General features: G+C 59.9%; 1 protein-coding gene across 2 annotated transcripts in view; it reads right to left on the reverse strand.

Annotated features, from left to right (window-relative positions):
• LOC141182851 (uncharacterized) overlaps window positions 1–15,961 on the reverse strand; it is a 63,906-nt gene extending 47,945 nt beyond the window's left edge. For both annotated transcript variants that reach the window (XM_073660979.1, XM_073660978.1), the window contains exons 1-2: window positions 15,814–15,961; window positions 11,345–11,575 (exon numbers count right to left, since the gene is read on the reverse strand). In XM_073660979.1, coding sequence (XP_073517080.1) covers window positions 11,345–11,374 — 30 coding nt within the window. In that variant the 5' untranslated portion in view covers window positions 11,375–11,575; window positions 15,814–15,961. The remainder of the gene's footprint in view (window positions 1–11,344; window positions 11,576–15,813) is intronic.
• Between the last annotated feature and the right edge of the window lie 461 nt (window positions 15,962–16,422).

Below are 16,422 nucleotides of genomic sequence, written 5' to 3' on the forward strand. Positions count from 1 at the left end.
CTCTACTACACATCTTATTAAAGGATACATGAAAACTTATTATTTTGTGATCACTATTACCTAAGTGACCCCCAACTCGTATATTTGATATGCGGTCTGGCCTGTTGGTTAATATTAGGTCTAGCAGTGCCCTCCTTCTAGTTGGGTCCTGAACCAGTTGTGAAAAGTAATTATCTCTCATGGTTGTCAAAAACATATTATCTTTGCTTGAACTACAGGTTTCTGTCCCCCAATGTATTTCAGGGTAGTTGAAGTCCCCCATAAAAATGACTTCTCCTTAAGTCGCTGCTTCATCTATTTGCTTTATGAGGATATTCTCCGCTGCTTCCATTAATTTTGGAGACTTATAACAAACCCCTATCAGCAATTTATTAATTTTTCCCCTTCCCCTTATCTCCACCCACAGGGACTCTACATTTCCATTAGATTCACATATATCCTCCCGCAAGAAGGGTTTTAAGGATGATTTTACATACAAACACCTCCCCACCCCTCGCTTGTTTGTATGGTCATTTCTGAACAGACTATAGCCCTGTAAATTAACTGCCCAGTCATGGCTCTCGTCCAGCCATGTCTCAGATATCCCCATCATGTCATAATTATTTTCCAACAAAATTAATTCTAATTCCTCCATTTTGTTGGTGAGGCTTCTGGCATTAGTGTACATGCATTTTAAGTATCTCTCTGTACCTCTATTCCTTCTTACTATACTGACTGTCCTAACCCCACCCCCAAATTCTTTATTTGTGCCCAGGTCACTATCTGCACTATCTTCCCCACCAATAAAATGAATTCCCCCCCCCCCAATCCCTAATTTAAACACTCCTCCAACCATCTAGCCATTGTCTCCCCCAGCACAGCTGCACCTTCCCCATTGAGGTGCAGCCCGTCCCTAGCGTAGAACCTGTAGCCAACTGAGAAGTCGGCCCAGTTATCCATGAACCCAATGGGGGCATTACACTGTGTTGGGGCATCATACATACTGTATAAGGGGCATAATGGGGGCATCACACATGCTGCATAAGGGGCATAATGGGGGCATTACACTGGGGGGCATCATAAATCCTGCATAAGGGGCATAATGAGGGCATCATACATCCTGCATAAGGGGCATAATGGCAGCATTACACTGTGTGGGGGCATCATACATCCTGCATAAGGGACATAATGGGGGCATTACACTGTGTGGGGCATCATACATACTGCATAAGGGGCATAATGGGGGCATTACACTGTGGGGGCATCATAAATCCTACATACGGGGCATAATGGGGGCAATACACTGTGTGGGGGCATCATACATCCTGCATAAGGGACATAATGGGGGCATTACACTGTGTGGGGCATCATACATACTGCATAAGGGGCATTACACTGTGGGGGGCATCATACTGCATAAGGGGCATAATGGGGGCTTTACACTGTGTGGGGGCATCATACATCCAGCATAAGGGGCATAATGGAGGCATTACACTGTGTGGGGGCATCATACATACTGCATAAGGGGCATAATGGGGGCATACACTGTGTGGTGCATCATACATACTGCATAAGGGGCATAATGGGGGCATTACACTGTGGGGGGCATCATACTGCATAAGGGGCATAATGGGGGCATTACACTGTGTGGGGGCATCATACATCCTGCATAAGGGGCATAATGGGGGCATTACACTGTGGGGGGCATCATACATACTGCATAAGGGGCATTACACTGTGGGGCAGTAAAGGGGTCCTGTACTATGAGAACAATACGTTTCCTTCCTTCCTGTCTCCATAGTTGGGTCGTATGTATCTATTACAGGAAACAGAACAAAAACCTTATGATTCTTATAAAGGGGCAACACAAGACCCAAAAAGGGTCTTCGTGCTGAAGGGGTTAATGCCCCCTGCGCCCAGTAATGGGGTCTCCACATACCTCCACCTGCAGAGCCGCCACCACATATATGGCTGCTCTGTGCGCACAGGAGCTGTGATGAGGTCACAGGAGGGGAGGAGTCAGGGGTCACATGATCAGGGGCCTCAGTGGATGCAGGACTCTGTTGTGCTGGTTGTCATGGTGCTGGATGAGCTGAAGTTTATGTGTGGGGTCAGGAGGGGTTTACAGTGTGGATGTAGCAGAGCCGCGTGTGTACGAGGGGTACGGAGCGGAGCCGCGTGTGTACGAGGGGTACGGAGCGGAGCCGCGTGTGTACGAGGGGTACGGAGCGGAGCCGCGTGTGTACGAGGGGTACGGAGCGGAGCCGCGTGTGTACGAGGGGTACGGAGCGGAGCCGCGTGTGTACGAGGGGTACGGAGCGGAGCCGCGTGTGTACGAGGGGTACGGAGCGGAGCCGCGTGTGTACGAGGGGTACGGAGCGGAGCCGCGTGTGTACGAGGGGTACGGAGCGGAGCCGCGTGTGTACGAGGGGTACGGAGCGGAGCCGCGTGTGTACGAGGGGTACGGAGCGGAGCCGCGTGTGTACGAGGGGTACGGAGCGGAGCCGCGTGTGTACGAGGGGTACGGAGCGGAGCCGCGTGTGTACGAGGGGTACGGAGCGGAGCCGCGTGTGTACGAGGGGTACGGAGCGGAGCCGCGTGTGTACGAGGGGTACGGAGCGGAGCCGCGTGTGTACGAGGGGTACGGAGCGGAGCCGCGTGTGTACGAGGGGTACGGAGCGGAGCCGCGTGTGTACGAGGGGTACGGAGCGGAGCCGCGTGTGTACGAGGGGTACGGAGCGGAGCCGCGTGTGTACGAGGGGTACGGAGCGGAGCCGCGTGTGTACGAGGGGTACGGAGCGGAGCCGCGTGTGTACGAGGGGTACGGAGCGGAGCCGCGTGTGTACGAGGGGTACGGAGCGGAGCCGCGCGTGTACGAGGCGTACGGAGCCGCGCGTGTACGAGGCGTACGGAGCGGAGCCGCGCGTGTACGAGGCGTACGGAGCGGAGCCGCGTGTGTACGAGGCGTACGGAGCGGAGCCGCGTGTGTACGAGGCGTACGGAGCGGAGCCGTGTGTACGAGGCGTGCGGAGCCGCGTGTGTACGAGGCGTACGGAGCGGAGCCGGGCGTGAACGAGGCGTAAGGAGCGGGGCCGTGTGTGTACGAGGCGTACGGAGTGGAGCCGCATGTGTATAGAGTGGATCCGCGCGTGTACGAGGTGTACGGAGCGGAGCCGCGCGTGTACGAAGCGGATCCGCGCGTGTACGAGGTGTACGAAGCGGATCCGCGCGTGTACGAGGTGTACGAAGCGGATCCGCGCGTGTACGAGGTGTACGAAGCGGATCCGCGCGTGTACGAGGCGTACGAAGCGGATCCGCGCGTGTACGAGGCGTACGAAGCGGATCCGCGCGTGTACGAGGCGTACGGAGCGGAGCCGCGCGTGTACGAGGCGTACGGAGCGGAGCCGAGCGTGTACGAGGCGTAAGGAGCGGTGCCGTGTGTGTACGAGGCGTACGGAGCGGAGCCGCGTGTGTACGGAGCGGATCCGCGCGTGTACGAGGCGTACGGAGCGGAGCCGCGCGTGTACGAGGCGAACGGAGCGGAGCCGCACGTGTACGAGGCGAGCGGAGCCGCGCTTGTACGAGCGGAGCGGAGCCGCGCGTGTACGAGGCGTACGGAGCGGAGCCGCACGTGTACGAGGCATACGGAGCGGAGCCGCGGGTGTACGAGGCTTACGGAGCGGAGCCGCGGGTGTGCGAGGCGTACGGAGCGGAGCCGCGCGTGTACGAGGCGTACGGAGCCGCGCGTGTACGAGGCGTACGGAGCCGCGCGTGTACGAGGCGTACGGAGCCGCGCGTGTACGAGGCGTACGGAGCCGCGCGTGTACGAGGCGTACGGAGCCGCGCGTGTACGAGGCGTACGGAGCCGCGCGTGTACGAGGCGTACGGAGCGGAGCCGCGCGTGTACGAGGCGTACGGAGCGGAGCCGCGCGTGTACGAGGCGTACGGAGCGGAGCCGCGCGTGTACGAGGCGTACGGAGCGGAGCCGCGCGTGTACGAGGCGTACGGAGCGGAGCCGCGCGTGTACGAGGCGTACGGAGCGGAGCCGCGCGTGTACGAGGCGTACGGAGCGGAGCCGCGCGTGTACGAGGCGTACGGAGCGGAGCCGCGCGTGTACGAGGCGTACGGAGCGGAGCCGCGCGTGTACGAGGCGTACGGAGCGGAGCCGCGCGTGTACGAGGCGTACGGAGCGGAGCCGCGCGTGTACGAGGCGTACGGAGCGGAGCCGCGCGTGTACGAGGCGTACGGAGCGGAGCCGCGCGTGTACGAGGCGTACGGAGCGGAGCCGCGCGTGTACGAGGCGTACGGAGCGGAGCCGCGCGTGTACGAGGCGTACGGAGCGGAGCCGCGCGTGTACGAGGCGTACGGAGCGGAGCCGCGCGTGTACGAGGCGTACGGAGCGGAGCCGCGCGTGTACGAGGCGTACGGAGCGGAGCCGCGCGTGTACGAGGCGTACGGAGCGGAGCCGCGCGTGTACGAGGCGTACGGAGCGGAGCCGCGCGTGTACGAGGCGTACGGAGCGGAGCCGCGCGTGTACGAGGCGTACGGAGCGGAGCCGCGCGTGTACGAGGCGTACGGAGCGGAGCCGCGCGTGTACGAGGCGTACGGAGCGGAGCCGCGCGTGTACGAGGCGTACGGAGCGGAGCCGCGCGTGTACGAGGCGTACGGAGCGGAGCCGCGCGTGTACGAGGCGTACGGAGCGGAGCCGCGCGTGTACGAGGCGTACGGAGCGGAGCCGCGCGTGTACGAGGCGTACGGAGCCGCGCGTGTACGAGGCGTACGGAGCCGCGCGTGTACGAGGCGTACGGAGCCGCGCGTGTACGAGGCGTACGGAGCCGCGCGTGTACGAGGCGTACGGAGCCGCGCGTGTACGAGGCGTACGGAGCCGCGCGTGTACGAGGCGTACGGAGCCGCGCGTGTACGAGGCGTACGGAGCCGCGCGTGTACGAGGCGTACGGAGCGGAGCCGCGCGTGTACGAGGCGTACGGAGCGGAGCCGCGCGTGTACGAGGCGTACGGAGCGGAGCCGCGCGTGTACGAGGCGTACGGAGCGGAGCCGCGCGTGTACGAGGCGTACGGAGCGGAGCCGCCCGTGTACGAGGCGTACGGAGCGGAGCCGCCCGTGTACGAGGCGTACGGAGCGGAGCCGCCCGTGTACGAGGCGTACGGAGCGGAGCCGCGCGTGTACGAGGCGTACGGAGCCGCGCGTGTACGAGGCGTACGGAGCCGCGCGTGTACGAGGCGTACGGAGCCGCGCGTGTACGAGGCGTACGGAGCCGCGCGTGTACGAGGCGTACGGAGCCGCGCGTGTACGAGGCGTACGGAGCCGCGCGTGTACGAGGCGTACGGAGCCGCGCGTGTACGAGGCGTACGGAGCCGCGCGTGTACGAGGCGTACGGAGCCGCGCGTGTACGAGGCGTACGGAGCCGCGCGTGTACGAGGCGTACGGAGCGGAGCCGCGCGTGTACGAGGCGTACGGAGCGGAGCCGCGCGTGTACGAGGCGTACGGAGCGGAGCCGCGCGTGTACGAGGTGTACGGAGCGGAGCCGCCCGTGTACGAGGTGTACGGAGCGGAGCCGCCCGTGTACGAGGCGTACGGAGCGGAGCCGCGCGTGTACGAGGCGTACGGAGCGGAGCCGCGGGTGTACGAGGCGTACGGAGCGGAGCCGTGCGTGTACGAGGCGTACGGAGCCGCGCGTGTACGAGGCGTACGGAGCCGCGCGTGTACGAGGCGTACGGAGCCGCGCGTGTACGAGGCGTACGGAGCCGCGCGTGTACGAGGCGTACGGAGCCGCGCGTGTACGAGGCGTACGGAGCCGCGCGTGTACGAGGCGTACGGAGCGGAGCCGCGCGTGTACGAGGCGTACGGAGCGGAGCCGCGTGTGTACGAGGCGTACGGAGCGGAGCCGCGTGTGTACGAGGCGTACGGAGCGGAGCCGCGTGTGTACGAGGCGTACGGAGCGGAGCCGTGTGTACGAGGCGTACGGAGCGGAGCCGCGTGTGTACGAGGCGTACGGAGCGGAGCCGGGCGTGAACGAGGCGTAAGGAGCGGGGCCGTGTGTGTACGAGGCGAAAGGAGCGGGGCCGTGTGTGTACGAGGCGTACGGAGTGGAGCCGCATGTGTATAGAGTGGATCCGCGCGTGTACGAGGTGTACGAAGCGGATCCGCGCGTGTACGAGGTGAACGGAGCCGCGCGTGTACGAGGCGTACGGAGCGGAGCCGCGCGTGTACGAGGCGTACGGAGCGGAGCCGCGCGTGTACGAGGCGTACGGAGCGGAGCCGCGTGTGTACGAGGCGTACGGAGCGGAGCCGTGTGTACGAGGCGTACGGAGTGGAGCCGCGTGTGTACGAGGCGTACGGAGCGGAGCCGGGCGTGAACGAGGCGTAAGGAGCGGGGCCGTGTGTGTACGAGGCGTAAGGAGCGGAGCCGTGTGTGTACGAGGCGTACGGAGTGGAGCCGCATGTGTATAGAGTGGATCCGCGCGTGTACGAGGTGTACGGAGCGGAGCCGCGCGTGTACGAAGCGGATCCGCGCGTGTACGAGGTGTACGAAGCGGATCCGCGCGTGTACGAGGTGTACGAAGCGGATCCGCGCGTGTACGAGGCGTACGAAGCGGATCCGCGCGTGTACGAGGCGTACGAAGCGGATCCGCGCGTGTACGAGGCGTACGAAGCGGATCCGCGCGTGTACGAGGCGTACAAAGCGGATCCGCGCGTGTACGAGGCGTACGGAGCGGAGCCGCGCGTGTACGAGGCGTACGGAGCGGAGCCGAGCGTGTACGAGGCGTAAGGAGCGGTGCCGTGCGTGTACGAGGCGTACGGAGCGGAGCCGCGTGTGTACGGAGCGGATCCGCGCGTGTACGAGGCGTACGGAGCGGAGCCGCGCGTGTACGAGGCGAACGGAGCGGAGCCGCACGTGTACGAGGCGAGCGGAGCCGCGCTTGTACGAGGCGAGCGGAGCGGAGCCGCGCGTGTACGAGGCGTACGGAGCAGAGCCGCACGTGTACGAGGCATACGGAGCGGAGCCGCGGGTGTACGAGGCTTACGGAGCGGAGCCGCGGGTGTGCGAGGCGTACGGAGCGGAGCCGCGGGTGTACGAGGCGTACGGAGCGGAGCCGCGCGTGTACGAGGCGTACGGAGCCGCGCGTGTACGAGGCGTACGGAGCGGAGCCGCGCGTGTACGAGGCGTACGGAGCGGAGCCGCGCGTGTACGAGGCGTACGGAGCGGAGCCGCGCGTGTACGAGGCGTACGGAGCGGAGCCGCGCGTGTACGAGGCGTGCGGAGCCGCGCGTGTACGAGGCGTGCGGAGCCGCGCGTGTACGAGGCGTACGGAGCGGAGCCGCGCGTGTACGAGGCGTACGGAGCGGAGCCGCGCGTGTACGAGGCGTACGGAGCGGAGCCGCGCGTGTACGAGGCGTACGGAGCGGAGCCGCGCGTGTACGAGGCGTACGGAGCGGAGCCGCGCGTGTACGAGGCGTACGGAGCGGAGCCGCGCGTGTACGAGGCGTACGGAGCGGAGCCGCGCGTGTACGAGGCGTACGGAGCGGAGCCGCGCGTGTACGAGGCGTACGGAGCGGAGCCGCGCGTGTACGAGGCGTACGGAGCGGAGCCGCGCGTGTACGAGGCGTACGGAGCGGAGCCGCGCGTGTACGAGGCGTACGGAGCAGAGCCGCGCGTGTACGAGGCGTACGGAGCAGAGCCGCGCGTGTACGAGGCGTACGGAGCAGAGCCGCGCGTGTACGAGGCGTACGGAGCAGAGCCGCGCGTGTACGAGGCGTACGGAGCAGAGCCGCGCGTGTACGAGGCGTACGGAGCAGAGCCGCGCGTGTACGAGGCGTACGGAGCAGAGCCGCGCGTGTACGAGGCGTACGGAGCAGAGCCGCGCGTGTACGAGGCGTACGGAGCAGAGCCGCGTGTGTACGGAGCGGATCCGCGCGTGTACGGAGCGGATCCGCGCGTGTACGGAGCGGATCCGCGCGTGTACGGAGCGGATCCGCGCGTGTACGAGGTATACGGAGCAGAGCCGCGTGTGTACGAGGTGTACAGAGCAGAGCAGTGTGTGTACGAGGTGTACAGAGCAGAGCCGCGTGTGTACGAGGTGTACAGAGCAGAGCCGCGTGTGTACGAGGTGTACGGAGCGGAGCCGTGTGTGTACGAGGCGTACGGAGCGGAGCCGCGTCTGTACGGAGCGGAGCCGCGTGTGTACGAGGTGTACGGAGCAGAGCCGCGTGTGTACGAGGTGTACGGAGCGGAGCCACGTGTGTACGGAGCGGAGCCACGTGTGTACGAGGTGTACGGAGCGGAGCCGCGCGTGTACGAGGTGTACGGAGCGGAGTCGCGCGTGTACAAGGGGTACGGAGCGGAGTCGCGCGTGTACAAGGGGTACGGAGCGGAGCCGCGCGTGTACGAGGTGTACGGAGCGGAGCCGCGCGTGTACGAGGTGTACGGAGCGGAGCCGCGCGTGTACGAGGTGTACGGAGCAGAGCCGCGCGTGTACGAGTTGTACGGAGCGGAGTCGCGCGTGTACGAGTTGTACGGAGCGGAGCCGCGCGTGTACGAGGCGAACGGAGCGGAGCCGCGCGTGTACGAGGCGTACGGAGCGGAACCGCGTGTACGAGGCGTACGGAGCGGAGCCGCGCGTGTACGAGGCGTACGGAGCGGAACCGCGTGCACGAGGCGTACGGAGCGGAGCTGCGTGTGTACGAGGCGTACGGAGCGGAGCCGGGCGTGTAGGAGGCGTAAGGAGCGGAGCCGTGTGTGTACGAGGCGTACGGAGCGGATCCGCGCGTGTACGGAGCGGATCCTCGTATGTACGAGGTATACGGAGCGGAGCCGCGCGTGTGCGAGGCGTACGGAGCGGAGCCGCGCGTGTGCGAGGCGTACGGAGCGGAGCCGCGGGTGTATGAGGCGTACGAGGCGTACGGAGCGGAGCCGCGCGTGTACGAGGCGTACGGAGCGGTGCCGCGCGTGTACGAGGCGTACGGAGCGGTGCCGCGCGTGTACGAGGCGTACGGAGCGGTGCCGCGCGTGTACGAGGCGTACGGAGCGGTGCCGCGCGTGTACGAGGCGTACGGAGCGGAGCCGCGCGTGTACGGAACGGAGCGGAGCCGCGCGTGTACGAGGCGTACGAGCGGAGCCGCGCGTGTACGAGGCGTACGGAGCGGAGCCGCGCGTGTACGAGGCGTACGGAGCGGAGCCGCGCGTGTACGAGGCGTACGGAGCGGAGCCGCGCGTGTACGAGGCGTACGGAGCGGAGCCGCGCGTGTACGAGGCGTACGGAGCGGAGCCGCGCGTGTACGAGGCGTACGGAGCGGAGCCGCGCGTGTACGAGGCGTACGGAGCGGAGCCGCGCGTGTACGAGGCGTACGGAGCGGAGCCGCGCGTGTACGAGGCGTACGGAGCGGAGCCGCGCGTGTACGAGGCGTACGGAGCGGAGCCGCGCGTGTACGAGGCGTGCGGAGCCGCGCGTGTACGAGGCGTACGGAGCGGAGCCGCGCGTGTACGAGGCGTGCGGAGCCGCGCGTGTACGAGGCGTGCGGAGCCGCGCGTGTACGAGGCGTGCGGAGCGGAGCCGCGCGTGTACGAGGCGTACGGAGCGGAGCCGCGCGTGTACGAGGCGTACGGAGCGGAGCCGCGCGTGTACGAGGCGTACGGAGCGGAGCCGCGCGTGTACGAGGCGTACGGAGCGGAGCCGCGCGTGTACGAGGCGTACGGAGCGGAGCCGCGCGTGTACGAGGCGTACGGAGCGGAGCCGCGCGTGTACGAGGCGTACGGAGCGGAGCCGCGCGTGTACGAGGCGTACGGAGCGGAGCCGCGCGTGTACGAGGCGTACGGAGCGGAGCCGCGCGTGTACGAGGCGTAGCGGAGCCGCGCGTGTACGAGGCGTACGGAGCGGAGCCGCGCGTGTACGAGGCGTACGGAGCGGAGCCGCGCGTGTACGAGGCGTACGGAGCGGAGCCGCGCGTGTACGAGGCGTACGGAGCGGAGCCGCGCGTGTACGAGGCGTACGGAGCGGAGCCGCGCGTGTACGAGGCGTACGGAGCGGAGCCGCGCGTGTACGAGGCGTACGGAGCGGAGCCGCGCGTGTACGAGGCGTACGGAGCGGAGCCGCGCGTGTACGAGGCGTACGGAGCGGAGCCGCGCGTGTACGAGGCGTACGGAGCGGAGCCGCGCGTGTACGAGGCGTACGGAGCGGAGCCGCGCGTGTACGAGGCGTACGGAGCCGCGCGTGTACGAGGCGTGCGGAGCCGCGCGTGTACGAGGCGTACGGAGCGGAGCCGCGCGTGTACGAGGCGTGCGGAGCCGCGCGTGTACGAGGCGTGCGGAGCCGCGCGTGTACGAGGCGTGCGGAGCCGCGCGTGTACGAGGCGTACGGAGCGGAGCCGCGCGTGTACGAGGCGTACGGAGCGGAGCCGCGCGTGTACGAGGCGTACGGAGCGGAGCCGCGCGTGTACGAGGCGTACGGAGCGGAGCCGCGCGTGTACGAGGCGTACGGAGCGGAGCCGCGCGTGTACGAGGCGTACGGAGCGGAGCCGCGCGTGTACGAGGCGTACGGAGCGGAGCCGCGCGTGTACGAGGCGCACGGAGCGGAGCCGCGCGTGTACGAGGCGTACGGAGCGGAGCCGCGCGTGTACGAGGCGTACGGAGCGGAGCCGCGCGTGTACGAGGCGTACGGAGCGGAGCCGCGCGTGTACGAGGCGTACGGAGCGGAGCCGCGCGTGTACGAGGAGTACGGAGCGGAGCCGCGGGTGTGCAAGGCGTACGGAGCGGAGCCGCGCGTGTACGAGGAGTACGGAGCGGAGCCGCGCGTTTACGAGGCGTACGGAGCGGAGCCGCGCGTGTACGAGGCGTACGGAGCGGAGCCGCGCGTGTACGAGGCGTACGGAGCGGAGCCGCGCGTGTACGAGGCGTACGGAGCGGAGCCGCGCGTGTACGAGGCGTACGGAGCGGAGCCGCGCGTGTACGAGGCGTACGGAGCGGAGCCGCGCGTGTACGAGGCGTACGGAGCGGAGCCGCGCGTGTACGAGGCGTACGGAGCGGAGCCGCGCGTGTATGAGGCGTGCGGAGCGGAGCCAGGCGTGTACGAGGTGTACGGAGCGGAGCCGCGTGTGTACGAGGAGTACAGAGCGGAGCCGGGCATGTACGAGGCGTGCTCCCTCTCCAGGAGCGATCACAGCAGCACGGCATGAGACGTTCTTGTACTACACTGACTGTCCTGACAGAACACAGCTCGTCAGGACATAGCCCCGACCTCCAGCGACAGCCGGACAGTCCCATTGGATCTGGGACGGTTGGGAGGTTTCTGTATATAAGTTGTGTGTGATAATTGTAGAATTATTAATGTCTTAGCATAAAAGGATGTACCTGAGTGTTTGTGCCGGGGTCCACATGCATGGAGGGGGTTGAGGCGGTGCTGGCTGTATTATGCAGACGGCATCTGCCTGTAACAGTAGTAACCAGAAACTACTAGAAACGAAGCAAATCCTTATTCTGGGACCTTCGCCTTGTACGTAACACCCCCGGATCCGGTACAAGCCGGGCAGATGTTCTCATTCATGTCACTTTCTGCTTAAGGTTCTGTGGTTTTCTGGCCAACTATAAAAAAGAAAAAGCGTAAAACAATATTTGTTTCTGCTGCATTGACATAAGTACAATCTTTCATTATATATAAATCTATTACACGTCGGGTCAATGCTGTAAAGGACATTAAAGTGCCATGGTTGTGGTTTTTGGGTCACTCTACTACCCTCCCAAAAATGCAATCAGAAACTTGTAACTACTGATCTCTCCACAAGAGAAAGCCGACAACTCCATCAATGGGATCATTTTATAAAATTAGGTCTTCGCAAGATGAAAATGGTCTCACAAACCACATTTTTTTTAAATGTTCATAAAAAAACCCAAACAAAAATAATAACCTTACTTTGATTTTTTTCCCCATTTTTCAATACTTTATGTGGTAAATTGAATGTTGTCATTCCAGACAACAACTAGTCCCACAAAACACAAGCCCTCAGTCTGTTAATGAAAAAACAAAGTTATATTTTTTGGGAAAAAGGGGAGGAAAAAACAAAAAATTGGTCTTGTCAGAATAATATAATTGCTATATATATTTTTTTAAAATTGAATAATTTTACCCAAAAATTGTGATCTGTTATAATATTATCATTCTTCATGCGAGATTAATCATTAGTCTGTAGATAAATCCAAACATCTGGAAGATGTAGAACAATATATCTCTGATTCTCTTCTGCCAGGATAAGCGCCTCCTTTCTGTGATGGAGAAAACGCTTGAAAGATTCAGAAAGTCCGATGAGTTTTTGGAGCTTATTGTAAAGGGCCTTAATGACGACATGGGAAAGAAACCACCAGAAACAAAGGATCCAACCAGGTAAGTTCTAATGATCCCATCTGATAAAATGATCAGCTTTATTTCCATGGGATTGTTCTGTAGAAGAGATGGGACCTGCAGCATTTTGATCCTGAACTTCACTATGTATAGATGTAGCAAAGCTTAATGTGACAATTCACACAGCGCATTGATAAATTGTCTCAGATTAGCTCTCATAAGAGAATTAACATCACTTATAGTGGAACTAAACTTACAATTTTTTTTCAGAATTGTGAAAATTATGGCACTTTGCAAAGCACTTCATTAGTTTCTTTGGCGTCATATCCATAAAATGATCATATTAAAGTGGCCTCCAGACCCTGCTTTTCCCCAGTGCAGGAGCGTTGCTGGGGTCCTAAGAGATCAGGGACCCCAGCCCCAAAGTACATGTTTCCCCATATAACCTCCCTGCCACTTAAAAGAGGATTTATCTTATTAAAGGATACATGAAAACTTATTATTTTGTGATCACTATTACCCAAGTGACCCCCAACTCGTATATTTGATATGCGGTCTGGCCTGTTGGTTAATATTAGGTCTAGCAGTGCCCTCCTTCTAGTTGGGTCCTGAACCAGTTGTGAAAAGTAATTATCTCTCATGGTTGTCAAAAACATATTATCTTTGCTTGAACTACAGGTTTCTGTCCCCCAATGTATTTCAGGGTAGTTGAAGTCCCCCATAAAAATGACTTCTCCTTAAGTCGCTGTTTCATCTATTTGCTTTATGAGGATATTCTCCGCTGCTTCCATTAATTTTGGAGACTTATAACAAACCCCTATCAGCAATTTATTAATTTTTCCCCTTCCCCTTATCTCCACCCACAGGGACTCTACATTTCCATTAGATTCACATATATCCTCCCGCAAGAAGGGTTTTAAGGATGATTTAACATACAAACACCTCCCCCCCCTCGCTTGTTTGTATGGTCATTTCTGAACAGACTATAGCCCTGTAAATTAACTGCCCAGTCATGGCTCTCGTCCAGCCATGTCTCAGATATCCCCATCATGTCATAATTATTTTCCAACAAAATTAATTCTAATTCCTCCATTTTGTTGGTGAGGCTTCTGGCATTAGTGTACATGCATTTTATGTATCTCTCTGTACCTCTATTCCTTCTTACTATACTGACTGTCCTAACCCCACCCCCAAATTCTTTATTTGTGCCCAGGTCACTATCTGCACTATCTTCCCCACCAATAAAATGAATCCCCCCCCCAATCCCTAATTTAAACACTCCTCCAACCATCTAGCCATTGTCTCCCCCAGCACAGCTGCACCTTCCCCATTGAGGTGCAGCCCGTCCCTAGCGTAGAACCTGTAGCCAACTGAGAAGTCGGCCCAGTTATCCATGAACCCAATGGGGGCATTACACTGTGTTGGGGCATCATACATACTGTATAAGGGGCATAATGGGGGCATTACACTGTGTGGGGCATCACACATGCTGCATAAGGGGCATAATGGGGGCATTACACTGGGGGGGCATCATAAATCCTGCATAAGGGGCATAATGAGGGCATCATACATCCTGCATAAGGGGCATAATGGCAGCATTACACTGTGTGGGGGCATCATACATCCTGCATAAGGGACATAATGGGGGCATTACACTGTGTGGGGCATCATACATACTGCATAAGGGGCATAATGGGGGCATTACACTGTGGGGGCATCATAAATCCTACATACGGGGCATAATGGGGGCATTACACTGTGTGGGGGCATCATACATCCTGCATAAGGGACATAATGGGGGCATTACACTGTGTGGGGCATCATACATACTGCATAAGGGGCATAATGGGGGCATTACACTGTGGGGGGCATCATACTGCATAAGGGGCATAATGGGGGCTTTACACTGTGTGGGGGCATCATACATACTGCATAAGGGGCATAATGGGGGCATTACACTGTGTGGTGCATCATACATACTGCATAAGGGGCATAATGGGGGCATTACACTGTGGGGGGCATCATACTGCATAAGGGGCATTACACTGTGTGGGGGCATCATACATCCTGCATAAGGGGCATAATGGGGGCATTACACTGTGGGGGGCATCATACATACTGCATAAGGGGCATTACACTGTGTGGTGCATCATACATAGTGCATAAGGGGCATAATGGGGGCATTACACTGTGGGGGGCATCATACATACTGCATAAGGGGCATAATGGGGGCATTACACTGTGTGGGGGGCATCATACATACTGCATAAGGGGCATAATGGGGGCATTACACTGTGGGGCAGTAAAGGGGCCCTGTACTATGAGAACAATACGTTTCCTTCCTTCCTGTCTCCATAGTTGGGTCGTATGTATCTATTACAGGAAACAGAACAAAAACCTTATGATCCTTATAAAGGGGCAACACAAGACACCAAAAGAGTCTCCGTGCTGAAGGGGTTAATGTCCCCTGCGCCCAGTAATGGGGTCTCCACATACCTCCACCTGCAGAGCCGCCACCACATATATGGCTGCTCTGTGCGCACAGGACTTGTGATGAGGTCACAGGAGGGGAGGAGTCAGGGGTCACATGATCAGGGGCCTCAGTGGATGCAGGACTCTGCTGTGCTGGTTGTCATGGTGCTGGATGAGCTGAAGTTTATGTGTGGGGTCAGGAGGGGTTTACAGTGTGGATGTAGCAGAGCCGAGTGTGTACGAGGTGTACGGAGCAGAGCCGCGTGTGTACGAGGTGTACAGAGCAGAGCCGTGTGTGTACCAGGTGTACGGAGCAGAGCCGCGTGTGTACGAGGTGTACGGAGCGGAGCCGCGTGTGTACGAGGTGTACGGAGCGGAGCCGTGTGTACGAGGCGTAAGAAGCGGAGCCACGTGTGTACGAGGCGTACGGAGCGGAGCCGCGTGTGTACGAGGAGTACGGAGCGGAGCCGCGTGTGTACGAGGCGTGCGGAGCGGAGCCGCGTGTGTACGAGGCGTGCGGAGCGGAGCCGGGCGTGTACGAGGCGTGCGGAGCGGAGCTGGGCGTGTACGAGGCGTACGGAGCGGAGCTGGGCGTGTACGAGGTGTACGGAGCGGAGCCGCGTGTGTACGAGGAGTACAGAGCGGAGCCGGGCGTGTACGAGGCGTGCGGAGCGGAGCTGGGCGTGTACGAGGTGTACGGAGCGGAGCCGGGCGTGTACGAGGCGTGCGGAGCGGAGCCGGGCATGTACGAGGCGTGCGGAGCGGAGCCGGGAGTGTACGAGGCGTGCGGAGCGGATGCTGCCCCTCTCCAGGAGCGATCACAGCAGCACGGCATGAGACGTTCTTGTTCTACACAGACTGTCCTGACAGAACACAGCTCGTCAGGACATAGCCCCGACCTCCAGCGACAGCCGGACAGTCCCATTGGATCTGGGACGGTTGGGAGGTTTCTGTATATAAGTTGTGTGTGATAATTGTAGAATTATTAATGTCTTAGCATAAAAGGATGTACCTGAGTGTTTGTGCCGGGGTCCACATGCATGGAGGGGGTTGAGGCGGTGCTGGCTGTATTATGCAGACGGCATCTGCCTGTAACAGTAGTAACCAGAAACTACTAGAAACTCTGCACCAAAATGAAGCAAATCCTTATTCTGGGACCTTCGCCTTGTACGTAACACCCCCGGATCCGGTACAAGCCGGGCAGATGTTCTCATTCATGTCACTTTCTGCTTAAGGTTCTGTGGTTTTCTGGCCAACTATAAAAAAGAAAAAGCGTAAAACAATATTTGTTTCTGCTGCATTGACATAAGTACAATCTTTCATTATATATAAATCTATTACACGTCGGGTCGATGCTGTAAAGGACATTAAAGTGCCAGGGTTGTGGTTGTGGTTGTGGTTTTTGGGTCACTCTACTTCCCTCCCAAAAATGCAATCAGAAACTTGTAACTACTGATCTCTCCACAAGAGAAAGCCGACAACTCCATCAATGGGATCATTTTATAAAATTAGGTCTTCGCAAGATGAAAATGGTCTCACAAACCACATTTTTTTTAAATGTTCATAAAAAAAACCCAAACAAAAATAATAACCTTACTTTGATTTTTTTCCCCATTTTTCA

The sequence above is a fragment of the Phyllobates terribilis genome, unplaced genomic scaffold (assembly GCF_046119375.1).
Source record: "Phyllobates terribilis strain yellow unplaced genomic scaffold, ASM4611937v1 Scaffold_36__1_contigs__length_13169755, whole genome shotgun sequence".
Lineage (NCBI taxonomy): Eukaryota > Metazoa > Chordata > Amphibia > Anura > Dendrobatidae > Phyllobates > Phyllobates terribilis.